Source organism: Tursiops truncatus, chromosome 15, assembly GCF_011762595.2.
Source record: "Tursiops truncatus isolate mTurTru1 chromosome 15, mTurTru1.mat.Y, whole genome shotgun sequence".
Taxonomy (NCBI): Eukaryota; Metazoa; Chordata; class Mammalia; order Artiodactyla; family Delphinidae; genus Tursiops; species Tursiops truncatus.
Genome location: NC_047048.1, coordinates 5742647 through 5770387, shown reverse-complemented (window position 1 = coordinate 5770387; position 27741 = coordinate 5742647). Strand labels below are relative to the sequence as shown.

Below are 27741 nucleotides of genomic sequence, written 5' to 3'. Positions count from 1 at the left end.
TCACTCATTCACTCATTCACTCACTCATTTATTTCAGCAAACGTTTATTGAGCATTTAATTTATGCCAGGTCCCGCGCTCCGTGCTAGGAATGTAATGGTTCAAAAAAATAGTTTCTTCCTTCTTAGTGCTTATGTCCTAGTCAGTAGTTAGACAGTAAAGGAAAGGGGCGGGGGGAAAGGTTATTACCTAATAAACCTAATGTTTACTCAGCAAATATTGTAAAAGTTAACCTTTCTGTGCCAGGCACCATACCAAGCTCTGGACACAGTAGTGCCTACGAAAGACACAGTCTTTGTTTCTGTTGACATTTTTGTGGGGGAGAGGCAGACATGAAACGGCATAAAAATAATAGAGGATTTAGTTTCAAGCTCTCATAACAGTGACGATGCTGCTGTGATAGTGTAATATGGAATGGGGTAGAAGTGGGGCTGGCTGCTTAATCCTTCTGAGTCTTAATAATTTAGCCAATGAAAGTGGAGAAAGTGACAGCTTCCCTTCATGTCCACTTGCCTCATCCTGTAAAGGTTAGGTGGAAAACAAAGTAGGTAAAAGCCCCAGGGGCACAGGCATAGGAGCGGGCACAGCCCCTGGTCTTTGGAGCTGAGCACTGCCCCATGAGAAGAGGCAGAGTCTCTGCCACAGCAGCCCTGCCTCACCCGCCCCCCCGCCCCCAGCAGGGTTTGGGAGTATGGGCTGAACTCTGCCACACTTCTGAGCTCAAATAATTCACGGTATTTTGTCACTTATCTTTTACTTGAATACACGTATAGAAGATGAAGCTACAACACGTTTGGAAGCCCATCTAAGGGCTGTCAGTTTCCCAGAGTAACCCTCACCTCCAAAGCCGACAGGGACAGCTTGTGGTTGCTAAAGTGTGTTTTGTTAACTTAGACCATTTTCCCTGCAGAGAAGAAATCATTTTATTTATTTAAAAAAATTATTTTATTGAAGTATAGTTGATTTACAATGTGTTAATTTCTACTGTACAGTAGAGTGGTTCAGTTATACATATATACACACATTCTTTTTCATATTCTTGTCCATTCTGGTTTATCACAGGGTATTGGGCATAGTTCCCTGTGCTCTACAGTAGGACCTTGTTTTTTAAGAAATCATTTTATCATCGAATGGTATCTGAAGAGTGGAAACGTGTATGTGTCTTGTGTGTGTGTCTAAACTTACTGAGAAGGATTTATTGGTAAGAAAGAGTTGTTTATTTCATTAAGCAAATAATGGAACAGAGTTCAGCTCTGTATGGATTGACGATTTTGGCATTTTGAGTCTGTTGATATAACTGAAATGTGATTTTTTTCCCCCCACTTAATGTAAATTTGAGGATTTCCTGAAGTATGAGAATTGATAGATGAGTGACTCTGGCCTAGAAAATGGCATGTTAGTGAAAACACACTAGGTGTGGGAAATTATCCTAGGTGGGAAATTATATTTCCTAATGAATGAAAATTTCACTTAGATGTTTAAAGTTATCGAGATACGTTAGTTTTCTATATTTTTATCACTGTTTCTCTCTTTGGCTTTTTGTTTCTGGTTCATCATAGTCTGTGTTACGTGCCTGTTGGGTGGCCAGCACCACGTGAAGCCCATGTCTAAAGGGGTGGAAGACAGGGTTGGGGCAGGGGTTCCTTCTTCAGAAGAACTTAGCTGGGGGCACAAAGCCACCTGAATGCAGAGACCTTGAGCGCTCAGCTCTGTGGCCCTTCAAGTAAATGGGAGCAAAAAGAAGGAAGAGATTGCTGGTGGTTAGAGAAGGGATTCCCAGATCAGTCAAAACATTTATGTAGGGCTTCCCTGGTGGTGCAGTGGTTGAGAGTCTGCCTACCGATGCAGGGGACAAGGGTTCGTGCCCCGGGCCGGGAAGATCCCACATGCTGCAGAGCGGCTAGGCCGTGAGCCATGGCCGCTGAGCCTGCGTGTCTGGAGCCTGTGCTCCGCAATGGGAGAGGCCACAACAGTGAGATGCCCGCGTACAGGAAAAAAAAAAAAAATTATGTAATTGTGGCTATCAACCTAAAATTGCCAACTTTTTGTCATGCCAAGTCATTGTTGAAATTATCACCATTTTTTGTTACCTCATTTCATTAAGGGGAAGCTATTTTAACATGAAAAAAAGAGAAAAGACATTACACTAGAACAAAGGGCGGGCATTTAAAATAAATTAGTTCAGTTTTATGAAAACCCCCACGATAGCGTCCTTATCTTTTTAATTTTGGCACTAGTGAAAGTGTTATCACAGAGTGATATTAGGGGAACACTGGCCTGAATGAGACGTCACTGAGAAAGCGGGCTTTGCCCAGACCAAGCACAGGGAAGAGAGAGGGATTGTCAAGTGCATCAAGGAGCGAGAAGAATCACCTAGAGGTGGGAATGGCTGGGGCCCACAGGAGGGGCAATGAAGGACAGCGGAAATGTAAGTGATACGAGGGAATGGGGCACTTGAAAACCCAGGGAGAAAGTCAGATTTGCCGTAGAATACAGTGCAGAGCCATTGGAGCGTTTTGAGCCTCAGAACATGAAAATGGCATTTCAGAAGATCGACCTGGTGGCTTAATGTCGTGTGAATTTGGGAGGCTTGAGTGGGGGCTGGGGGCCCTGCTGCTCTTAGATTAAGTTGCGAGTGGGTGGAGCCCAGAATAGGAGAGTGGGTGCACAGGTAGGGGAAGGGTCAAGTTCAAGAAATTTCAGAAGAAAGAAAAGATAGGACTTGGTGACACACATAAACATAGGAGGAGGGAGGACTGAAAATTACAGCCAAAGTTTCTAGCCTTGGAGAACTGAAAAATAGTGGAAACATTGACACAAATTAGAAAATATGTGTCATTTTATTTATTTATTTATTGAAGTATAGGTAATTTACAATGTCATGTTAGTCTCAGGTGTACAGCACAGTGATTCATTTATATATATATAGTTATGTATATGTACATATATATGTTCTTTTTCAGATTCTTTTCTCTCACAGGTTATTACAAAATATTGAGTAGAGTTCCCTGTGCTCTACAGTAGATCCTTGTTGGTTATCTATTTTATATATAGTAGTGTGTATTTGTTAATCCCAACCTCCTAATTTGTCTCTCTCCCCGACAATTTCTTAGTTGATGTAATAAAGTACTAAATTTGCGTTGTTGTAGCTTATCCTGGGAGTGGGTGAAACCACAAATAGTATTTTTTGGGACCCTATGCTTCTGTCAGGGGCCTGGTAAAGAAGCTTGATTTACTAATTGAATGTTAGCAAAACATTTCCTTCCCATGTGTTTTCAGAAGCTAAGTGAACATTATGTACTTTGTTCTTTCTTTATCCCCCCAAATTAGGAAACTATGGTATGTGATTAGGAAATTACGGGATTTAGACATGATTTGTCCAAAGTAGAGGGGCACTTCAGAGTTGGAGCTGAAGAAACCATGCGGTAGTATACTCTGAAAAAATAAGCTTCATTTTCTCTAAGAGTAAATGTCTCTTTTGCTCACTGTTGTATCCCCAGAATCTCACTCATAATTGGTGCATAACATATTTCTTTAAAAATGAGTGGTAGATCTAGATAGAGTGGGATTTTATGCTGTGTAATAAATTATCTTTTCTCATATCTGGTAGAGAGGACAGAGAATTCTATCTCAAGATCACAAAATTTTTCTACTAGGAGAAATCATATGCCATGAACTAAACTCAGTGTGACCCTAAATGATCTTTGCACAAAATCGAGGCAAAGTTCTCTTTGTGCTGACTCTATTGAAACCCTCTCCACTTTTCGATATAACCAGATTCCACTGGAATGACCCTTAAATTAAGACACTGCTAATCTTGTACATATGAACAAGACATTGCTAGTCTTATACATATGAACATATGTACATAATCTTTTTGAGACGTTACCAGAATTCTTCCAGTCAGAAGCAATCCAGCATCAGCACCTTGGAAAAACAAGAGCCCCGAGCTGGTTGGATAATGTTTGAAGCTGGAGGTGAGGGAAGTTGGGCTCAGAGCCTGACAGGTCTGGAGTTTTGCAATGCGAAGCCACTGGGGAATTTCTAAAAAGGAAAGAGACATGAGATTTAAATTTTGAAGAGATGACTTTGTGATAGCTGATGTTGGGAGCTTGAACAAGGGTGGAGATGGTGAGAAGTCAGCACCCCTGAGAGAGGCTTGGGAAGTCAAAGCGCGGCGCACAGATTCTGGCCTGTGCAGCTGATGGTGTTGCTGATGATCTGAAGTCGTGAACCCTGGGCGAGGACCAGGTTTCTAGGCAGATTGCGAAGATTTCAACTTAAGTTTTGGAAGCAGCTGTGTAAAAGCAAAGGGAAGTGGAAGGAAACAAGACATCACAGGCCTATTTGAGGAGAGCTGAAAAGGTGGCAGATTTAGAATTATCGTAAGAAAATCACTTTCCTATAACCAAATAACAATTGAAAAGTGCAATGAAAAAAAAGAAAACAGGTATCTTGACGATTTAAAAAAGGAAAAAGAAAGTGCAATGAAAGGAACTCTTCCATTTACAATAGTAACAAAAACCAAAACACTTAAGAGTAAACCCAATTAGAAATGTGGAACACGTTTATGAAATATGTTATGAAAACATCACTTAAAGGCATTAAAGAAGAATTTAATAAATGGATAAACATGCTACATTCAAGAATGGGAATACTTAATATTGTAAAGAGGTAAATTCCCCTCAAATTTATTTATGAAGTCATTTCTTTTAAACTTGCTGAAAATAATTCTAAAGTTAAATGGGAAAAAATAAGCGTGTGAGACTAGCCAGGAAGATGCTAAACAAAGAGTAACGATGAGGTTTTAGAGGCATGCAGTTTCTATTCACACATTTGTGAGTTTTCATATTTTCATAAGTACATATTACCTTTGTAATTAGAGAAACAAGAAATAAAACACTAACAGGAGCTGTAATAAATTATGATCTAGCCACAAAAAAGATGGAAGAGTTTGTATGTGTGTGTGTGTTTCCACTGGAAAGCAATGGTATAAGGATTACACTGAGGAGGAAATATTAATACTGACTATATAGAAATAAAAAGGATTATCAGAAGATACTGTAAACAACTGTGTGCCAACAAATTGATAGGTGAAATCGACAAGTTTCTAGAAAGCCATAATCCTACCAAAACTGATTCGAGAAGAAATGGAAAATCTGAATAGACCTATAAAGAGTAAATAAATTATAGATTAGTAATTGAAAACACTTTCTACAAAGAAAAGCCCAGGCACGGTAAAAGGATCAGTTATGCACCATAATCAGGTGGACTTTATTGGGTTGGCCAAAAAGTTCGTTTGGGTTTTTTCCATGAGACGTTACAGAAAAACCCGAACGAACTTTTTGGCCAACCCAATATCTCAGACTGTTAGGTTGGTTTAACATTGAAAATCAGTTAATGTACTACATATATCAATAGGTAAAGGACAGACACCAGATGATCATCTCAAGAGATGTAGAAAAAGCATCTGACAAACGCTAACACCTCTTCATGATAAAAGCACTCAATACGCTAGGAACAGAAGGAAATTTCCCCAACCTAATAAAGGGCATCTATGAAAAACCCACAGCTCCCGCCATACTCAATGGTTGAGAAATTGAATGCTTTCCTTCGAAGATCAGGAACAAGACAAGGATGTCCACCCCTTCTATTCAATATTGTATTGAAGGTACTGGGCAGTTAGACAAGGAAAAGAAAGAAAAGGCATCCAGATTTTGAAGGAAGAAGTAAAATTATCTTTATTTGCAGATGATGTGATCTTATATATGAAAATTCAAAAGTATTAGAGATAATAAAGGAGTTCAACAAAGTCAAAAGATACAAGTTGAATATACAAAAGTCAGGTGTATTTCTGTACACTAGAAATGAACAATCTGAAAATGAAATAAGAAAACAGTTCCAGTCGCTGGCTCGCAACTTTGGGGAGTTTCAAGCAGCCGCAGCGACGGCAGCAACCCTGGACGCAGGAAACGTCTGGTCCAGCTCTGGTAGTGAGAGGCCCTGAGATCCCAGAGGTACCATATGAGAAGTCTGGAATGTGTTGGGGACTTGGCTTCCTGCAAACATTGGTTAAGAATCCGCCTGCCAATGCAGGGGACACGGGTTCTATCCTTGGTCCGGGAAGATCCCACATGCCGCAGAACAACTAAGCCCATATGTCACAACTACTGAGCCTGCGCTCTAGAGCCCGTGAGCCACAACTACTGAGCTCACATGCTGCAACTACTGAAGCACACGCGCCTAGAGCCCGTGCTCCGCAATGAGAGGCCACCGCAATGAGAAGCCTGTGCACCACAACAAAGAGTAGCTCCCGCTCGCCGCAACTAGAGAAAGCCTGCGCGCAGCAACGAAGACCCAACGCAACCAGAAATAAATAAATAAAATTGATTCTTTAAAAAAAAAAACTGTAACTTTGTTTGAATTACTCCAAAGTTGATATCTTCTTCAAAAATAATAAAGAAGAAATATTGCAAAATTAAAAAAAGGAAAACAATTCCATTTATAATAGCATAAAAATAATAAAATATTTAGGAATAGATTGAATAAAAGAAGTATAAAATGTATACTCTGAAAATTACAAAACAGTTAAAATTAAAGAAGACATAAATAAGTGGAAGAACATCTTTTGTTCATGGATTTGAAGATTTAATCTTGCTAAGATGACAATACTCCCTCAATTCACCTACAGCTTCAGTGAAATCCCTATCAAAATCCAGGCTGGCTTTTTTTTTTTTTTTTTGTGGTATGCGGGCCTCTCACTGTTGTGGCCTCTCCCGTTGCGGAGCACAGGCTCGGGACGCGCAGGCTCAGCGGCCACGGCTCACGGGCCCAGCCGCTCCGCAGCATGTGGGATCTTCCCAGACCGGGGCACGAACCCGTGTCCCCTGCGTCGGCAGGCGGACTCTCAACCACTGCGCCACCAGGGAAGCCCCAGGCTGGCTTTTTTGTAGAAATTGACAAGCTGATCCTAAAATTCATATGACAGTTGAACAGATCCAGAATAGCCAAAACAGTCTTGAAAAAGAACAAAGTTTGAGCACTCATACCTCCCAGTTTCAAAACTTACCACAAAGCTATGGTAATTACTGTGGTCTGAATGTTTGTGTCCCCCTCAAATTCATAGGTTGAAACCCTAACCCCCTAAAGTGATAGTATTAGTAGGTGGGGCCTTTGGGGCAGGTATTTAAGTCATGAGGGTAGAATCCTAATGAGTAGGATTAATGCCTTATAACAGAGATGCCAGAGAGATTCCTAGCCCCTTCTGCTCTGTATAAATAAAACGAGAAGTCTGCAAACTGGAGGAAAGCCTTCACCCAACCATGCAGGTACCCTGATCTTGGACTTCCAGCCTCCAGAACAGTAAGAAATAAATGTTTGTTGTTTATAAGCTACCCAGTCCCATAGTATTTTGTTATAGCAGACCAAATGGACTAAGACAGTAATCAAGACAGAGTGGTCATGGCATGAGGAGAGACCTGTAGATCGATGGAATAGAATTGAGTGACCACAGATAAGCTCTCACATTTACAGTGAATTGATTTCCAACAAGGGTGTCAAGATAATTCAATGGGGAAAGAATAGGCTCTTTTTTTTTTTTTTTTAAGAATAGGCTTTTTAACAAATGTTGCTGATACAGCTGGATATCCACTTGCAAAGGAATGAAGTCGGACCCCTTCTTCACATCAAATACAAGAACGAACTCAAAATAGATCATAGACCTAAATGTCTATTTAAGAGCTAAAATTATAAAAGAAAGCTAAAAGTATAAAACCCTTAGAAGAAAATATAGGAGTAAATCTTTGAGACTTTTGGTTAGGCAAAGTCTTACTAGACATGACACCAAAAGCACAAACAACCAAAGAAAATAGATGCATTGGACTTGATCAAAATTAAAAACTTTGGTGTTTCTAACAAAGTATAAAGCCAGCCCGCAGAGTAGGAGAATATTTGCAAATCACATATCTGATAAGGATATTTTATCTATAGATACGTAGATATTTATATACAGTTGTCTCTTGGTATCTGCTGGGGATTGGTTCCAGGACCACCACCCCCACCCCGACGGATACTGAAATCCACGGATGCTCAAGTGCCTTATATAAAATGGCATAGTATTTGCATATAATCTATGCATATCCTCCCATATACTTTAAATCATCTCTAGATTACTTATAATACCTGATACAATGTAAATACTATATAAATAGTTGCCCGGGGTACAGCAAATTCAGTTTGCTTTTTTGGGACTTTCTGGAATTAAAAAAATATATTTTTTCATTTCATGGTTGGTTGAATCCATGGATGTGGAACGTGTGACATGGAGTGGTGGCGGGGTGCAACTGAATATAGATATCTATAGATAAGGGTATTTAGAATATACAAAGAATTCTCACAACTCAATAATAAAAAGGCAAATAGCCCAATTTAAAAATGGGCCAAAAAAAAAATCTAAATAGAAATTTCTCCAAAGAAGATATATCAATAGCTAATAAAGCACGCAAAAGGATGCTCAAAGTCATTAGTCATCAGAGAGATGAAAATTAGAACCACAGAGATATAAAACCACGGAGACCGACAATAACAAGTATTGGTGAAGATGGGGAGAAACTGGAACCCTCATACACTGCTGGTGGGAATTTAAAATGGTGCAGATGCTGTGGGAAACATTCTGCCAGTTCCTAAAAATGTTAAACGTATAACTCAGCAACTTCATTCATAGGTTTACAAGAGAAATAAAAATATAAGTCTACGCAACAACCTGGACAGCGTTATTCACAATAGCCAGAAAGTAGGAACAAGCCAAATGCCCATCACCTGAGAAGTCGATATAGAAAATATGGTATATCTATACAATAGAATATCACTCAGTCATGAGAAGGATTGAAGAACTGATTCATGCTACAACATGGATGAACTTTAAAAACATGTTAAGTGAAAGAAGCCAGTCACAAAATACCACATATTCTATGATTCCATTTATGTGAAATGTCCAGGAGAATCCAGAGACATAAAGTAGATTAGTGGTTGCTAGGACTGGTGGGGTTTGAGGTTAAATAGAGAGTGATTGCTGATGGGTACAGGATTTCTTTCTTGGGGATGATGAAAATGTTCTAAGTTGATTGTGCTGATGGTTGTACAACCCAGTGAGTATGTTACAAACCAATGAATTATACACTTCAAATGGATGAATTGTATAGTGTATGAATTATATCTTGATAAAAATTGTTATATAAAAAATACTAAGTGAAAAGTTTGCAGAACAACATATAATATGAATATATTTTTGTGAAACAGTATAAGTTCATAATAAAACACTATATTCTTAAAAATCAGCAAAATTTGTGAAGTTTGCTTAAGTGTAAGAGACATTAGTGATATAGTAGCTTTAATCATGTAACAAATCTGGTGACAAGATTTCTTACCAGTAATCGATCCCCCCTCATTAATAAAATACTAACAACACTTAGTATTTATTGCATTCTTTCTGTATGCCAACACTGTGCGAAATTCTTATCATGCATTTTGTCTTTGTTTTTCACAACACTTGATGATGGCCCCGTATTTTCTGTAACTCTCCCCTTTCTTTCTCCAACATACCAAAGTTTACATTTACAAAATTGTATTATTTATCAGAATATCAAAAATGGACAGTTCCTTTTATTGTTAGCAGTAGCTATGAAGGTAAATACTGTAGGTCTTAACTGGAATTGGTATTAATGTGATCCTGTGAGTTTTAAGAGCACATTGATAAATCCATCTGCATGTGTTTAAAGATTTTAAGTTTAAACTAAAACATTTTGCATTTGTTATAGTTGATGCCCAATGGAAGGAGAAAAGACTTTTTGTTACTTGTCAGCTTTTTGTTTAATGTAATGCTAAATTTGAAAGACAGTCTATGGCAAAGATAATTTTGAGGGTTTTTTTCCCCATTGCAAATATAGGCTAGTGCCTCAGTCAGTTTGGGCCGCTATAACAAAATTCCATGGACTGGTGGCTTAAACAACAAACATTTATTCCTTGTAGTTCTGGAGGCTGGAAAAGCCGCAGATCAAGGTGCTGACAGATTAGATTCTTGGGGAGGGCCCTCTTCCTGCATTCTTTCTTGCTGTGAGAACAAGCTCTGTGGTCTCTTTTTTATAGGGGCACTAATCCCATCATGAAAGCCCCATCCCCATGACCTCATCTAAACCTAAGCACTTCTCAAAGACCCCACCTTTAAAAACATCACATTGCAGGCTAGAGCTTCATCATATGAATTTTGGGTGGGGATACGATTCCGTCCATAGCAACTAACTATGATGGAAATCTTGTCCATAAGTGCTAACCCTAGCATTTTTTTGTTTGTGTTTAGTATTATGTGCCAAGAACCTTGCAAAGAAAGACTTCTTCAGTAAGTAAAACACCCATTTTTGCTCTCTTACAATATTAATGTTCTTCACATATTTCTGAAATTTAAAACTTAAAAAAAAAAAAGCAACCCTGGGAGTATTCTCCTAAAAGTCCTGCCCTTTGCTGACTAGAAATCCACAGTTTGACAAGCTTCCTTTCCCAGTTGACTACCACATAGAGACTCCATAGCTCCAAGGCACAGAATTTATAACTCATACGAGAACAACTCTCTCATTCCCTATTCCAGCCACCACCCTGTTTTCCGTCTTTCCATCCATTAATGTATTGCTTTCTGCTGGGTGACGTATCCTCAGCTCCAATACAGACATTTTTCTATAAAACGTCTGGGTTTGAGTAAAATTGTTGGTCAAATTTGATCAATTAAATCACACTTTAAAAGCCTTGTAATTAAAGGAATTGTAATAAAAATATAAATGGAGGATCCTTTTCTAAAGGAAGGAATCACCTCATAAGAAGTTCACCTGCTATAAAGTAGGCCCCTGCAGCATGATATTTTTCACACTCTTTCTGATCCTCACAAGAATGCTGCTCCGTTCCTAAGTGGTTCATCTCATGCTTTAAAGGTAAAGAGACTTAGGTTCGCAGGCTCTATTCAAGTAGCTAAGAAGCTCCAGAGTGATGGCTCACGTCCAGGTCTATCTCTAAAACCCTTACCTGGCCGCCTCTCTGATCTTATAAACCTGTCTGAGTCATACTCCAGCATTTAGCAACTTACCTAAGTAAAACCCGGTGAATACTTGCTTCCAGAGATAAAACAGATGAAGACCAGTAAACAAGATTTCTAGGTATTATTATTTTTTAAAAAGTATAAATATAAATAATTGTAGACACCTTTCCCTCCATTTAGCTAGCCCCACTGAGCGATCATCAGAAATGGAAATTTGAATTTAAGCCTATATTTAGAGTTTTCATTTCTAGCCTCTAAAAATCTGAGGAGGATGTCATTCTGGGTTGTCTTTCTTAGAAAGCTTAATGGAAAGAATTTATTTTGCTGATTGAAACTAACCTTAAACTTGAGGAAAAAATATACCAGGGTAGTCTTCTTAATCAAATAGATGACCTTGAAGCTCACTTTACTTGCAGGACTGGGTTCTGTCTTCTCATCCAGTGTGGCTGTCCCCTCTCCTCTAGGACTCCCTGACCCTTTTGCAAAGATCGTTGTGGATGGATCTGGGCAGTGCCACTCAACGGACACTGTGAAGAACACGTTGGACCCAAAGTGGAACCAGCACTACGATCTGTGAGTTGATTATCCTATAAGCCACTTGGGGAGCGGCAGGAAAGTTGGTATCTAACTTGTAAGAGAAGCATTTAATTTTTTTTTTTAAAGGGATTATTAAACTTCTTACTGATAACAAACGTGGATGGCCAAACAAATACATACTGCCTACTTTTAGAATTCATATACTTGGAAGTTCTTGTGTTTGACATTTTCATATATTTTAATGGTTTGCTTCTGTAACTGTGGTCTTCAAACTTTCAATCTCCTGGCCATACTAACAGGAAAAAAGGGCCATAGTTCAGGTCCTCTATATGCTACTGTTTTTTTCAGCAAAACCCAGAACATGGTTGTAAAATGCATTATTTGAAATACATTATTATTATTATTTTTTTAGATGTTGGGGGTAGGAGTTTATTAATTAATTTATTTTTGCTGTGTTGGGTCTTCGTTTCTGTGCGAGGGCTTTCTCTAGTTGTGGCAAGCGGGGGCCACTCTTCATCGCAGTGCGCGGGCCTCTCACTATCGCGGCCTCTCTTGTTGCGGAGCACAGGCTCCAGATGCTCAGGCTCAGTAGTTGTGGCTCACGGGCCTAGTTGCTCCGCGGCATGTGGGATCCTCCCAGACCAGGGCTCGAACCCGTGTCCCCTGCATTAGCAGGCAGATTCTCAACCACTGCGCTACCAGGGAAGCCCCCATTATTATTATTTTACATATTTATGATACAAATATATAATATATATATATTTCTGTTGATTTTTTAAAAATTTTGCTTTTTAGTACAAATATATTTTCTGCAAGAGAAAATAAAGTTTGGTATGACTGGAGGTATGTAAGCCCACACACCATCAGACGATTTCTTATATTCATTTGTTAAGTGGATCGCACTTTGAAAATCTATTTTTTAGGCACCTATGTTTTCATGTCCCTGCTAAGAAATTTTTGTCCAAGTAATGCTGAGTGATTATTATTGGCTTTTTACTAACACAAATTGAACTGGGTTTGAGTGGGATTTTTAGTAGTTGGATCCTGAGGCTCATTTGCAGTTACACTGTGGCACTGGTAGTAGCCTGGAAAGTAGTTGTCAGTCCATGTCCCGAAAGCTCCCTTCTGTGGTTGACCTACACTGAGAGAAAGCGGCAGGTTTCCTGTCTGAGTTAGTGCCCTTTTGTGTACTTTGGATGGATGTAAGTAGTCCTTTGTTGCAAATTAGTATTCTCTATTAAGCCTAATTGCTGGGGTTTTGTTTTTGTTTTTGTTTTGTTTTTGGCCACACCATGCGGTATGCAGGATCTTAGTTCTCCGACCAGGGATCGAACCGGTGCCCCTGCAGTGGAAGTGCAGAGTCTTAACCACTGGACCGCCAGGGAAGTCCTGGTGGGAACTTTTGAATCCTGCCATTATCCTCTGGAACTATAAAAATATAGTAAATCTCTGTTATAAGATTATTATCATTATGTGGTTGTCTGCATGTGTTTCTTACATAACCAGTTGTAGTCCTTTCCCAGCCCATTGAGTTAGTAGATATATACTTATTAAGTGCCTGTTAGCTGTGGATATAGAGCCAAAATTATTTTAAAAGGATTCTTCTGGACTAACAAGTCAATCAGATAAAATCTCAATGGGCTTTCGCAATTGAGAAATACAATTAAAAATGAGTTTGCATGTTGGTTTCAGATACGTTGGGAAAACGGATTCTATAACCATCAGCGTGTGGAACCACAAGAAAATTCACAAGAAGCAGGGAGCTGGCTTCCTGGGGTGCGTGCGGCTGCTCTCCAATGCCATCAGCAGATTAAAAGATACTGGATGTAAGAACCCAACGTTTTTCTGCCTCTTAATGCAACTGAAGAAGGCTTATGGGGCATCATTCTTTATTTTATTTCTTTGAATACTGAATACAGAATTCCTGCCTTCCTCTCTAGCTAACATTTCCCTGGGTTAAGTTTTGAATTGTTTGTTTGCAGACCAGCGTTTGGATCTATGCAAACTAAACCCCTCAGATACTGATGCAGTTCGTGGCCAAATAGTGGGTAAGAACTTTCTCATCTGTATAAAGAGATAATTTTTACAGACTTAACCTTCAGCTCTTCATCACTGAGAAAACACATAAAGGCACTGACCGATGGTGACATACTTCGAAGGACAGGCCCCATACAGGGGCCATCTCTCCAGGACTAAACAATTTCATCTTATGTGGTTTTTATTATTTTATCTAATTCCCTTCATTCTGTCATTCAAGGTGGAGTTAAAATGACTAAGGTACAAAAAGATGTAGGGTTATAATTTGTAATGTAATTTTAATCATCACATGAGTTGACAATTTGTCATGTTATCCAAATGCAGATGATAAAAATGGTGGCCACATATGCAAGAGTTAAGAAATAGTTTCTTCAGGAGGACCCATCATATATGTAAAAGGCAAAGAGAATTTCTGAAGACTTCCATGTAATATGATTTTACAGAGGACTGACTTATTTAGAATGAAGAAATAAAATGTGCTCATGTCATAAAGCGTTGACTGGAGGTATTCCATTGGAAGTAATTTATCTGTTAAGTAGCTCATCCTGTTATCCATCCCATTTTTATTAGCATTTCAGGGTAACCCAAATATTGACTGTATGCATTGCAAGCAATCAAAGAAAACAGTATTGCAGCAGCACACCAGAGTGACTTATGGCCCCAAATCTTTTAGGTATTGTCTTATGTAGACCTGAGCCAAGATAAATGGACAGTGGATATCCATCTGAAAACTCCTGTCACGACAGAGTTCCCACTTACTGCCTTTCTATTTGTGATTTCTTCTTTTCTTTGTGGAGGGATGTGCCGGGGAAAAATGAATAACTGGAAGCAGCTTCATAAGTGTCTTTGTTGTTCATAGTAGGGACAGAGAATCGACACGTAGGTGCATCCAGACCTTGCACATACTGACAGTGCTCTCTGTGTCCTTATTAAACATAAGTCAAAATCTTCTTAAAATATAAGGTACCTTGGAGGAAGTGAAATTGTGTTCTGTTATTTTGATGAAGAGCACAGACAACACAGCATCTCTTTCTGCTCCACGTTTACAAGGAGTGTTCCAAGTGGTATGCGTTCTGTGCAGCCAATGAGTGAGATGCTTCATACTTGAAAGCATAGGAATGTATATGTGTGTGTATAGACATATGCCTCACTTTTTAAAATAATATCATACATAAATTACACATTTGCAATGGCTCACTGTGTTACAGTTGTATAAAATACCACTGGATTTTAATGCAGGATGTTCTTTTCTTTTTAGTCAGTTTACAGACACGAGACAGAATAGGCACTGGAGGGTCCGTGGTAGACTGCAGAGGGCTGTTAGAAAATGAAGGGTACGTATCACTGCAGCGATGCCCACTGAGTTCTCTGCTGCCCAGGCTCTCGCACTGCATGAAAGTTTCCTTCACACCTTTTCAATGCGTTGAATACTTGAGGTGCAGTCTTGGGATAACACTGGGATCCAGTTTCCTCGTTTGTAAAGGAAGCTGTCAAAACTAGTGGGGTAGTGCCCCAAAGGCTCAGGATCCAATTTACAGAGGTTCCCGCTGGCCAAAGAGCATCAGGAAAGAATTATAACTGCAGTGGATTAAAGCAATCCATTGAGTTCATAATGATACAGGGAGAAATAAATTCTAAAAAACCCCAAAACCGAAAAACACCCTCAAAAATTCTCATTGGTCACTATCACAATTTTTCAATTCCCCAATGAGTTAACTATTAATGTCATCAATACTTGCTGACAACATCATGAAAGAGGGATAATCTGACATGAACTTACATCTTGGAGGTCCAGGGGACGGGAATGGGTTGCACAGCCCCGGGGAGAAGCTCCATCCAGAGGGGGGCACCCTGTAGAGTGTAGCAGACAACCTGGTGTCTTCAACAAATACACTGCAAGAAAAATAACTAAAAAGGAAGGAAGAGAACCTATAAGTTAATAAAAGAGATTTAAGGGACACACCTATTAAATGCGGTGTATGGACCTCGTTTGGATCCTGAATAATGAGACAGTTGACTGGATAAATTTGAACACTGACTGGTATTTGATGATATCAAAAAAATTAACGTACATTTTTGGGGTCATGATAATGGTAAAAGGCCTATCTTCCAGAGGTCTGTGCTGAAATATTTAAGGAAGAAATGGTAAAATGTTGGGATTGGTTTCAGAATAATCCAGCTCAGGGGGGAGAAGTTGGGCGCGTGGCCACGAGACAATCACTGGAGCTGGGTGGTGAGCCCAGGGCATTCACTGAACTAGTCTCTCAATTTGTGTGTCTCTCTGTACTTTTTCAATGTAGAACGTTTTTCAGAAGTACTTGCTTATAAGGGAAGATAGCCTATTAAGGTAAATTGTCTCCACAATTGTTCAGGGGATCAAGATTTATGTTAAAAGTCACTTTTAAAGTCATTGTGGTATTTTATGTAACCAGGAGTTCTATTATAGAATAAAATGACAAGGAAAATGGAATGTTCGGATATGATTCTGAGTCAAGAAAACTGAAATCTCACTTTCTGAGCTCCTTATAGAACAAGGTTGGTGTTTTCCAACCGTTTGCCTCTGCCTGAGGATGAAATCCTACGAGTGGCCTCAGTGGCACTTTACACATGGCTCCCTTTGGTCACGGGCTCCGCATGAAAAAGTCTGGCTTTCCAATTAAACAGGACAGGACGGATTATATGAAACTAAGCACTGGGGACATTCTATCATATTGCTCAAGAAAAGCAAAACAAATGGAAGTGAGAGCGTGGCATGGAACTTACGGGTGCTTCTCAGTCTTCAGCCGGCATTGTGATGTGGGCTGTGGTCTTCCCCTTCTAGAACTGCGTACGAAGACTCAGGGCCGGGAAGGCCACTCAGCTGCTTCATGGAGGAACCAGCCCCTTACACGGATGGCACTGGGGCTGCTGCTGGCGGGGGTGGCTGCAGGTCTGTGGAATCCCCGAGTCAAGATCAAAGACTTCAGGCCCAGCGACTGCGAAGTCCTGAGGTCCGAGGGTCACTCCAGACGCCGCAGAACCGACCTCACGGCCACCAGTCCCCGGAACTGCCCGAAGGCTACGGTGAGAGCATCCACCCCGCTGTCCCGAGTGCGATCGGTGATGTTTCAGACAGCTTTAATGTTTTCAGCTTTTTTTAGTGACTCGTACCTGCCAGAAGTGCTGATGTTTGCAGAGGTGTGCCCCACGATGGTTGTGTCAGTGTAAAGAAGAGTAACCCGAGATGGTTGACAAATCTTTCTTGTCATGAATTTGTCCGCAATGGCTCCAATCTCCCAGTGTAGCAGTTGTGTGAAGATTTTAGGCAAATGAATGTCAAAGAAAACCGAGAGGAGTGGGGCAGGGGCCTGGATGGGGGTATTTGTAGTGCCCTGGGATTTGAATGTGGGGAGGACGGCCTTGGGTATGAGTGAAAGGATGGGATCTTTTGACAACCACAGAGGGAGCACCTAAATGCAGGAGGAATCCAAGTAGATGTGGCAGATCAGACCGGAAGTAAGAGCTAATGCAGGGGCAGAGGTCAAGGTAGGGTCAGTCCCGAGGTGGCAGGTCCAGGGGTGTGGCCACCCCTCCAAGTGGGAACAGGAGAAGTAAGGTCCACCAGGGCTTGTGACTCGCAGATGCCAGGCAGAAGTTAACTGCTGTTCTTCAAACCCTTCTCTCGGTGCTTTTAAAGACTGTTGGAAAGAAGCTGGGACGCTGTGCTTACAGGATTGGTTGAAAACTCTCTTTGGAATTGAATGTAACTACCGTATCCCCCACTTTCTCATGCAGAACAGAGAACAACGGTGCAGGGGCAGGTTTACTTCCTGCACACACAGACTGGAGTTAGCACGTGGCACGACCCCAGGATACCCAGGTAAGTTTCCTAAAATTCTCACCATCAAGGCCCTTTTCCAGCAGTTGCCTGGACCCCCCACCCCGGACTGTGGGTGATAGAGCCCCTGTGGTGTGAAGATGTGAACTTGGAAGAGCAGCAGCACAAACAGAGGGACCTGTAACAGGGGTGCTGGACTCAGACTCTCTGGGCGACCGTCCCAGCTCTGATGCCCGCACCCCCCCCCCCCCGCCCCGCCCCTGACTCTCCAGCTGGTAGATCAGCAGCTGCTGTAATGCAAGGGGGCCCTTTAGAAAGCAATCCTGGATCTTGAAATTAGATCATGTAACTGCAAAAGACCCTCAGCCCTAGATTAAATCAAATGCACTTACTTAAAAAAACCGATAAACCCTTAAAGATGTGTTGCTCTCATTCTAAACTAAAAATATTGCTGAGCGAAATGATATGATGTCTGATGTGATGCTTTAAATAATCGGGGTGGGGAAGCCAATAGGGGAGCATTGGAAACAGGCTGGTGATAAGCTGGTAATTGTTAGAGTTGGTTATTCACTATGGTCTCTCTCTATTTTTTTTATATCCTTAAAATTTTCCATAATGAAAAGCTAAAAAGGAAATATAAAGACTCTATTACCCTCTCTTCTACTTTACTCTTCCTATTGCCTCAGTCCCTTGGGGACTATTCCCAGGGGAGATGAAGCTTTTCTATACCAATTCCTTCTACAAGGCCATACATCTGAGCCCAGGTCAAAGAGACCCCTGCCCCACCCCCACCCCATAATGGAGTTAAGTTTCTTTTTTTCTCTTTGCTTTGCTTTCCTTTTTTCTTTAAACAAATTTTTCTTTTGTTTCAGAATAGCGTTACTTCCTAATACCATTTTTAGTAATGCTCATTACCTTTTTATTCATGATTTGTTTCATCTGAGAACAAGCTTCCTGTCTTTGATTTTCCAAATCTATGTTGAATTTACAATTCAGTATCTGTAATTAGAATGGAAATATTACCTGCAAATGAATGAGGTGTCTCTTTAGTACTCACTGGAAGGAATGTCAGGCTTTGGTCCTGATTAGAAAAGCATCTTGGTCAGTAATGCTGTGCTCCCAGATGACTGTGGAGTATACTGAAATAATGAATCAAGAGGTTAGAATTAGAAAGTCTTGCTTATTAACAAAGCCAACTCAAAAAGGAGTTGGCCTCTTCCCGGTGCAGATGTCTAGAATTGGAAGATTTCGAATGCATGTTCACACGTCCCCATCAGCTTGAAAAAACGTATACTGTTTGGGAGCTTTTCCATGCAGAAACCTTTCTGACCTTGAGCATTTAATTGTGAATCCAGAGAGTTTTCCAGCAGCCTTCAGATACTTCCTACTATTCTGGCCCTCTTTCGTGGAAGGAATGGTGCTCCCCGGGCAGACCGCATTCCCTATCATGGCCACAGGCTCTGAGGGGTGCGGCTTATCTGCGGGACTGTGCTGCTACTTGCGGCACAGAGGCCTGGGCTCAGTGCAAGTCTGGCGTAAGTAGCGCCGCGACTGTCCCTCTTAGCAGGACCGGGACACGGCCCCTGGATAAGGGGATGCCCCGGGTTCTCTCACGGAAGTTTTGGTCTTAGGCCTCCACACACAGATGGACAAACCTCTCTGTATCTTCCATTTTGGTAGAGACCTTAACAGCGTGAACTGTGATGAACTTGGACCACTGCCACCCGGTTGGGAAGTCCGAAGTACAGTTTCCGGGAGAATATATTTTGTAGATCATAATAACCGAACAACCCAGTTTACAGACCCAAGGTTACACCACATCATGAAGTAAGACTTTTACCAAATCTTTGTTGACCTCGTTAAAATTTCATGTTTTCTACTAACTTTTTTCTTCATTTCTTGATTGCATTGTTGGTTAGCAGAGAATAAGCGTAAGCAAAATATGATAAATACTTGGTGGACAATTGCGTTTTAAACCCTCAAGCCGCTGTGAGCGGTCCTGAAGTCCTATGTTGTTGTCACCCTGTTCTAGCTTGCAGCCTAAATAAAATCCCCTGAGCTGGCAGTGTGGGGCGGCTTCACTCACGAAGCTTCCGTGGGCAGCACTCTGATGGGATACATGGCCTTAGAGAAGCAGTGAAGTGAGGCTTTCCTTGGTGCCCGCCCGCTCACCGCTGTCCGGGAGGGCTGGTCCAGAGCACTGCCTGCTGGAACCTCTTCCCGGGCCATCATTCCCGGGGGCTGTGGACCTGGGTATGACCTTGGCTCCCACACTCCGCGTTCCAGGTTTGCTGTGTCCTCAGAACATGAGAGCCCACAGGGCACTTGTCATTGACAGCTGATAGAACCGGCAAAACTTGAACAGGACAGATGCTACTGTGTCCAGAAGGTCTGGACTTCTGCCTTTGATGAGTGGGCTTGGAGACCTCTCGGTTATGAGTAGGAGTAGTTACCACTGCATCTCACTTGTTTGCTCCTGTGCATTTTGCCCCCCTCCACGGTCATCTGCTTTGAAAGCTCTCTCGTCAACTCCATTTAACTCTCACCCCCAAGGCACATCTAATGGCGCGTTGGTCAGGCTCACAGATACGCACTAGATGCGCGATGAATGCTAGCAGTTTCTGTTTTTACTTATGGCAACGATAATGTATGAGATGCGGAGATGGAGGGTCTCCTTGACTGAATCCTAGACATCTATTTAGCCTGAGGGTGGCCACCAGCAGTTTTTCCATAAGAAATATTGACTAGCAGTTTGGTGAAATGACTTCCCCTCTCAGTCCCTTTTGTGTGGGTGCACTGCTGGCAGCAACCTTGGCCGCCGCTCTTGGGGTGACCTCGATGCTTCTGTTCTTCTGCAGTCACCAGTGCCAACTAAAGGAGCCCAGCCAGCCGCTGCCACTGCCCAGTGAGGGCTCCGTGGAAGACGAGGAGCTTCCCGCCCAGAGATACGAGAGAGATTTAGTCCAGAAACTGAAGGTCCTCAGACACGAGCTCTCGCTTCAGCAACCCCAAGCTGGTCACTGCCGCATCGAAGTATCCAGAGAGGAAATATTTGAGGTACGGGGTTCGGGCACAGAATCTTCCTCCCTGTCAGTAGACAGTGAGTTCTGCTTTCTGTCTGGTGTTTCGGAGATTGATTTTATCGCTCAGTGAAATGCAGTTCCCTCTCTCTGAAATGAAATGCAGAGAGAGGGAACTGTATTTCCTCTTGTGGTAAAGGTTTAAAAATCGATGACTTCTGAGTGAAAAGGTAGAGATCTGTACAGAAACTAGTACTAAATAATATTGTAAATCCCTGTGCGCGCGTTGTACAGATTCTACTTCCTGCCATCCGCACGGTTTCCTAGAATCAAGCATTCCTTCTGCTGCAGCCTTGCATGCGATTTCCCCTCGTGGCGTTGCCTCCTCAGAGAAGCTAAGTGGCCTCCCTGTTGTCCCTTCTGGAAGGAGGAAGAACTGATGGTTCCGGGCAGGGTTCTGGCCTTTGTCCAGCTCCCCTGCGGGATCAGGGTCCCTAAACAGGCAGGGCCTTTGGTAGGCAGGGCCCGTTTCTCGGGCCCACGATCATGAGTAGAATCTCAGCTGTTTGGGCCTTTGTGGAATCCTTGGCAGAAATGATCAAACGAGACACAGATTCTCACTGGGCCACAGCAGCTGAGGGGGCCGCGCAGGGACGGAGGCTTGGGCACAGCTCGATGAGTGGATCAGCTGAAGTGCCTGATTTTGCCCACTGGGCATCGTAAATGTTTGCCGGGGACAGAGAAGAGCCGAATTCTTGAGGTGCTGCCGCCAGATCGTTTCCACTCAGCATCCTCTTGCCTCTTGGGACCCAGCTTTTGAATTACATTAAATTTGAAGCAAGAAAAGATCCTTAAGTGCCTTTCCACTGAAAATACCTACAGACATTTAGCTGGTTCCACTCCAGATGCTGAATCTGAGGGACTATTAGGCTGACCGCATGTTTTCTGTGTCTGGTAAGCTGCTTTATGTCTTACTTAAACTCTCCTTGTTTTTTCTTGACTCCGTGGGAAAGTGTGATTTTTGACTTCAGTTGTAAAATCAGGCTCAGAATTCTTTCAGTATTCAGACTCTCTTGTGATGTCTTCATTTTGGTTAAAATATATCAATTATTTATAGGACACATTGGAATTAATTTGTGCAGAGAAAATCAACCCTAGCGAGGATGTTCAACTCTTAAGTCATGATTGTGCTGAGAATAAATGTGTGTTTCCTTTAGGTACAGTATCACCTGCCATGCGCTTTGCTGTTTCCGAGGGAGAAAAAGTGAAGGAAGCAGCAATGTCCTAGATGCCAACTAGACATTCTCAATAGGAACCAGACAAAAATCAGATTCAAAGGCTTACAAATAAGCTCAGATGCTTATTTGTAATTGAGCTCCATTATAAATAACCTTTCATCATTTTATAACTTTAAAAATAAGATGAGCTCTTCTCCCTGAAACTGTAATTTTGATGTGCAGGAGTCTTATCGCCAGATAATGAAGATGCGACCAAAAGACTTGAAAAAGCGACTGATGGTGAAATTCCGAGGAGAAGAAGGTTTGGACTATGGCGGGGTGGCGAGGTGAGAGTCTTGTGTACCCCCCTCCCTGCTGCGTGGATTTGAGCGCACCTGTGAGCAAATATTTGCAGAGAAGTCGTTTGCCCCTTTCTGGTGCTGGTCTTGGAGCAGTCAGGACTTCAGGTGTTGTCATCAGAGAGCGTTCTTAGAAAAAGAATTCCTAAGAGCGTGTGCCACGCTAGCATCTTGCCATGACCCATAAGAACGCGCGTGCGCTTCACCATCACTTTCCTTCTTAGAAAGAATGAATTATTAAACTTCTACCCTTACTCCCTTCTCCATGTGGCCCGACTGAACCCGAAGTTAATACGGAGGCAGCCTTGCTTCTCTCACTAGAGGACTTTCAGGGGTGGGAGGAAGGCATATACGTTGCATTTGTGTCAAACAAGTTTTGTAAAATGAGATTTTGGTCAAAATAGTTTATGCAAATGATTTTAAAGATAGTAGCTTTTCATGATTATATTCTGTTTCCTGTCTTACCTCTTTTCACCTTTGAGACAACTGTTCTTCTGCTCTTTTAACTGTTTCTTCTAATATAACCAACCATCTAGATCACCAACTCGATCAAGTTCTGATGTTATCTACTGATTTCATGATGTATGGTCATAGGCACAGATAGACCAGGTAATGGTTGTGGTGAGGATCTAATTTAATACTCCTCAGTTTTGTAATATCAGTATTTTTAGTTCTATCATTGTCTTTGTAACTTTATATAATGTTTTTTCACCATTATTTTTTCATGGTCAGCTAGAGACATTATCTCTTGACCTCTCTTTTTCATGCGAAAAGGATATTAATACTCCTGACTTTCCCTTCAGCATTCCAGCATTCCTTCCACCTCTTACCTCTTACATTCTGTCATCTGTAGTATCACTTGTATATTATCAAGGTTGAAGATTTACATTTTGTTCTGTCACCAAAATTAAGTTAGTCGCCTGTGCTTGTCTACCTATTATTTACAGGAGTTGAAAAATCAGTACATTGTTTTATATTATTATGACAATGTAAATATTGTTCATTGAGGGATTAAGTGGTATTCTATCATTTAGTTTATCCTTTTGAACAAATTTTAATTTTCCCAAGAATTTCTTCTTTTTCTTTCTTCTTAAAGCCAGGTCTTGTCTCTGTTGCCCCATTAAACTTCACCTTGGGCCATCCTCACCCGCCCCCTTTGCTCCATGCATCTCTCTTGTGGAGACTCTGTCCAGACTGACTGTTGATTCTCTGGACCCGCTGCCGTTGTCTTCAGGGACTTCACTGCTTTCTTGGCTTAGAGCCATTGTTGTACGGGTCCTATGGCTTCCTCTTCTTGGCTTCCTCCATTATGTTACTGGAATATATCCTCAAGTAGCTTTCTTAGAAGGGGTGTGTGTGGGGGGGAGGGGGATTTTCTAAGATCTTGAGTCTGAAAATGTCTTATAATCTACAGTTTGACTGGTAGTTTAGCCCTTTATAGGCTTCTAGAAGGAAAACAGTTCTCATTCAGAGCTCTGAAGACACTGCTCCACTGCTTCTCAGCACCCAGGGTCACTGTCAGAGAAGAGTGTGGCTTTGGGCACGTCTAATTCATTTGACCCCATCCATGGCCACCCATCATCCACAGGTTCCACCACCTTTTTTCTGTTTTTCACGCCCCTCCTGTCTTCACTTCCTCCTTACCCGTAATCCACCATCATAATCGCTCCCTCATGCCCCCTCATAACTTCCTTGCCTCTCTTTCCGTTTGCTGTGCTTACCTGGCAAAACCCCAGCTCTGAAGATCCCCTCCTTAGGCTGCTCTGAGCATTGCCTGAGCAGCTGAATGTGGCTGGAGGCGAACACACTTCCATGCTGCTGGTCTTTCTCTGCATCGACAGCCACCGGCCGCAAGGAGGGTTCAGCACCTACTTTAGCTCCCCCGTGGTTCTCTTTCTCAGATCTCTGGCGTCACTTCCGCCCATCCTCACTCTTAGCTGCTGACTTTGCTTCCTATTTAACTGAGGAAACAGAAGCAATCTGAAGGGTCTTTCCTCACCGTCACCACCAGATATCGAGTCTGCCGTTGTCTGTACTTGTACGGTCAGACTTCCCCACCGTGGCCCTGCGTGGCGCATGCATGTCCCTGTATAAGAGCAATCCTGCCCCTGGCACAGTGCATCCCAGGCCCTTGTGCTTTTCCTGTTATTTCACATCTATTTCTTTTCATCAAAATGTCCCTTAAAGTCTCTTGGGTCATACAAATGTGCTACGGCAACTCCCCTTCTTAAAAGAAACAAACATGCCCCCACCCGCCGCCAAACCTTTCCTAGATACTATATCCCCTTCCTGTTGAAGCTACAATAAAGGAGGCAATAAAGGCAAAGAAAGCACAGGAAAAAGAAAAACAATTAGAAACTCCAGGAAAGACAGAGATGCGTTCAAGAATGCATAGCTCAGTCATCGCCCTGTTCCTCTGTTCTCTTCGTAGCAAAACCCCTCAAAAGAGTTGTGTGATCCCAATTCCCGCTTCCACATCCTCGCTTTCTCTTGAACACATTCTGAGCAGATCTCTCTGCCCTCTGAGCCCTTTGTGTCGAGGCCCCCGCCTGACCTGCGTCTCACCAAACCCAGTGATGACGACTCAGTCTTGGTCTGTCAGCAGGACTCGTCGTAGTTGGTGGCCCCCTGCTTCTCGAAACACCTTTGCCACTTGGTTTCCAGGGCACCTGGTTTCCCTCTATTCTCCCTCTCAGGCTCCTCTGCTGTGCGTCCCCCTCCTCCTTCCCACTGGACATTGTGGGCATCCGAGCGTAGCCCTGGAGCCTCCTGGCCGCCCCTCCTCGCCCCTCCTTCAGCTCCAGACTTGTTTACCAGTTGCCTCTCATCTGTGCTTGGGTATTTAGCCCCTTAAACCTAACAGTTCAACATTTCGGGTTGCCCCTCCCCCCAACTGCTCCCTGTTCTTTCCCGCCTCACTGAACCGCCCACCCAGTCCCTGTGGCTCAGAGGCGGGTGGTCCTCACAGCCTCCCTCTGTGCTGCATGCCCCCCCTCCCCGCCGGAGCCAGTGCACCCTCGGGCCCTCAGAGGGAGTGTTTTCTGTATTTATTCATTAACCGGTAAGCATTGAGACTCCACCGCAGACTGGGTACTTGGGATACAATGTGGGCAAAGCAACGTGTCCCCTGCCCCCTTCACCCCCGCTCCCCCCCATGCAAAGGAGTCCTCAGCCTGACGAGGTCCAGACATTAATCGTAACTGCACAAGTGACCACACTGCTGGTAGATGCTGCCAAGGGCCCTCGTTCCTGTGCGGACGTGTGATAGTGGCCCGGCCTTGGGGGCCAGGGGACAGGAGAGCCTCGTACCCTCACAATTTAGAAAACACAAGTGGATTCTCCACGCTGCAGCAGTCAGCACCAGCAAAATTAGGTTCTGAGAAGCATTCTAGGGGGTCTCGTCAGGTTTCTGGGTGGAATTGGGATTTTTTTCAGCAGCCAAAAGTAAATAATTACAAAAGCCACGATGCGCCCTTGGGCCCCAGAACAGAATCATTCCTCCAGCCTCTTCCCATCGCTGTGCTCCTCAGGTGATCTCGACTCCGTCTGGGATGAGGGATGCAGAAAATCCCGGCCTTCCTGATAGCGCGCTTGCACTGGTACTGCCTCTCCATGGGAAATGCTTTTCCTTTCCAGGTTGTTCCAAGTTCCTTCCTTGATCTTCTCAATATTGATTCTAGGAACCATCTTTCTTCTGGCGAATGTCACTTCTGTTTGCCCTTGAAAACACGAATTCCGTTTCCTGACTAGGGGTTTAGGCTTTCCGTCCCCCTTTTCAGGGAGACTCTTCCTACTTCCTCATTCATATTTGTCGTAAATTCAAATCAAACTACTTCCATTTTCTCTTCTCTACCTTTTCCTTTTTAGTCTCGCGATATCTCAAGAGTCAGTATCCTGAACTGTTTTACTTTATGGTTGCTCCCGTGCACAGCTGGGGTTATAGGTTCCTAGGCACGCACGTGAATAGCTGGGTTAGGTTTGGTCTGGTTAGGAGTTCGCTGTCCTCTGCATTTCCCGTGGTTATCAAGTCTTTGTGTAGCTCCTTTGATTAACATGATGCTACAGAGGGAAGAGCTGAGAAGCCCTGCTTTTCTGCCTCCAGTCTGATCTCACATTGTTTCAGCTGAGTCTTTCTCGTGTCTGAGTGGCTCACACCTGTCGTGTAGGGCTGAGGAGAGATGTCAGTTACATGTGTGTTACACATACGTGTGTGTCTGTGTCCCTTATGTTGGTCGATGGGAATCAGTCTGTGCTCATCTCCTCAGTGTTTGGCTCTGAACCTTTTCCTTCCTCTCCCTCTTCTGCCTGTGTAGTTAGCTCTTCCCTGACCACTTCCAGAACATACCTCGTGCTCTGTACCTTGTCCACAGCTCGGTCAGGATGTTTGCTTGTATTTTAATCACTTCCTGTCTAGACAGTGGCAGGTCCTTGGCATTTATGAAAACAATTCTTCGTAAATCCAAACTCCAAAACTTGGGGATAAATCAAAGCACCAGAGTTGGGAAATTCTGCCTTCCTAGTAAAGAGGCTTCGTAAGATTTGGTGTCTGTCTCATCTCTTCTGGTAGTTCCTTCCTGTTCTTTTGAGTTGGATACACAGCTTTGTGTTGGTGTAATCATTTTGTGTGTATTTTCACAATTTTCTCGGACAGATGATTTGCATTTGTGCTTATTATCCTTTTCGTATTTTCTCAATTCTGTCTTTTCTGTTTGAAGGAGTAAGAAATTCCAGAGTAAAACTTGGGGCAGCTATCTTAATAAGATTCGTCCATTTAAAGGAGTTTTGAGTAGGAAGAATAAAAGGCTACACCGTGTTGTACAGACCCCCACACCCGGGCTTATCCCAGTCTGGCCGCAGCAGCTGAGCCATACGGGGTCTGCTAAGTGCTTTTTTTGTTTGATTGGTTTTGATTTGGGGCTTTTTTATAATGAAATAATTCAAACATAAAGGAATTCAGAAAAGAATCCATTTTATGTACCCTATCCAGATTTTTAAACTCTTAGAATTAACATTTTAAGATTTTAAACTAGTCCTTTAAATTATAAAAGTGATAACGCTTATGGCAAAAAATAAGAATTCAACAGGACAGAAAATTATGAGGGCAAAAGTCGTTCTTAAATAATCCCTGTCTCCCTAGACTGGGAAATGTTTTCTCCTTATTTAAACATTAATAACATGATACCATCAGAAATCTAAAAACTAGAAAGAAGTGAAAAAAAATTAAAATGCCCAGAATGCGAATTCTCCAGTTAGCTACTGTCAACATGTTAGTATAAATTCTTCCCATCTTCCTTTATGCTCTGCATATATATTTTTTCTGTTTTGTGTATGTGCACACGCATTTTTGACAGCTTTCTGTTGCACTTTTGTTGGTTTTTACCACATTGTTAACATCGTCACCTGAGATCTTGATCTCTGCAAAGTAGCAGAGAAAACCTTAGTTGGGGTGCAAGAAAGCTGACGGACTGCGGAGCACACTGTGCCTCTGAGCTGGTACTGATTCCAGGCAACCCCAGTTCTTTCTCAGCTTCAGAGTTACTGGACTTTTGGCCAGAAAATCCATTTCTGACACCACCAGAAGCAATTTTTTTTACTTCATTAAGCTTATTTGCCCAATCGGCACAAATCGCATCCTCTCAGAGCCAGGCAGCCTTACCAGTTTGGGTTTCTAGGAC

General features: G+C 42.4%; 1 protein-coding gene across 3 annotated transcripts in view; it reads left to right on the top strand.

The window, feature by feature from the left end:
* The window catches only part of SMURF1 (SMAD specific E3 ubiquitin protein ligase 1), a 102013-nt gene that overhangs the window by 63151 nt on the left and 11121 nt on the right, over positions 1 to 27741 (top strand). For 2 of the 3 annotated variants that reach the window (XM_033840984.2, XM_033840983.2), the window contains exons 2-11: positions 10354 to 10392; positions 11544 to 11652; positions 13309 to 13442; positions 13599 to 13664; positions 14912 to 14987; positions 16475 to 16716; positions 17428 to 17512; positions 19151 to 19297; positions 20329 to 20527; positions 21951 to 22054. In XM_033840984.2, coding sequence (XP_033696875.1) covers positions 10354 to 10392; positions 11544 to 11652; positions 13309 to 13442; positions 13599 to 13664; positions 14912 to 14987; positions 16475 to 16716; positions 17428 to 17512; positions 19151 to 19297; positions 20329 to 20527; positions 21951 to 22054 — 1201 coding nt within the window. Of the gene's footprint in view, positions 1 to 10353; positions 10393 to 11543; positions 11653 to 13308; positions 13443 to 13598; positions 13665 to 13977; positions 14159 to 14911; positions 14988 to 16474; positions 16717 to 17427; positions 17513 to 19150; positions 19298 to 20328; positions 20528 to 21950; positions 22055 to 27741 lie in introns of those variants that run through there. The other variant, XM_033840985.2, reaches the window with a different exon arrangement.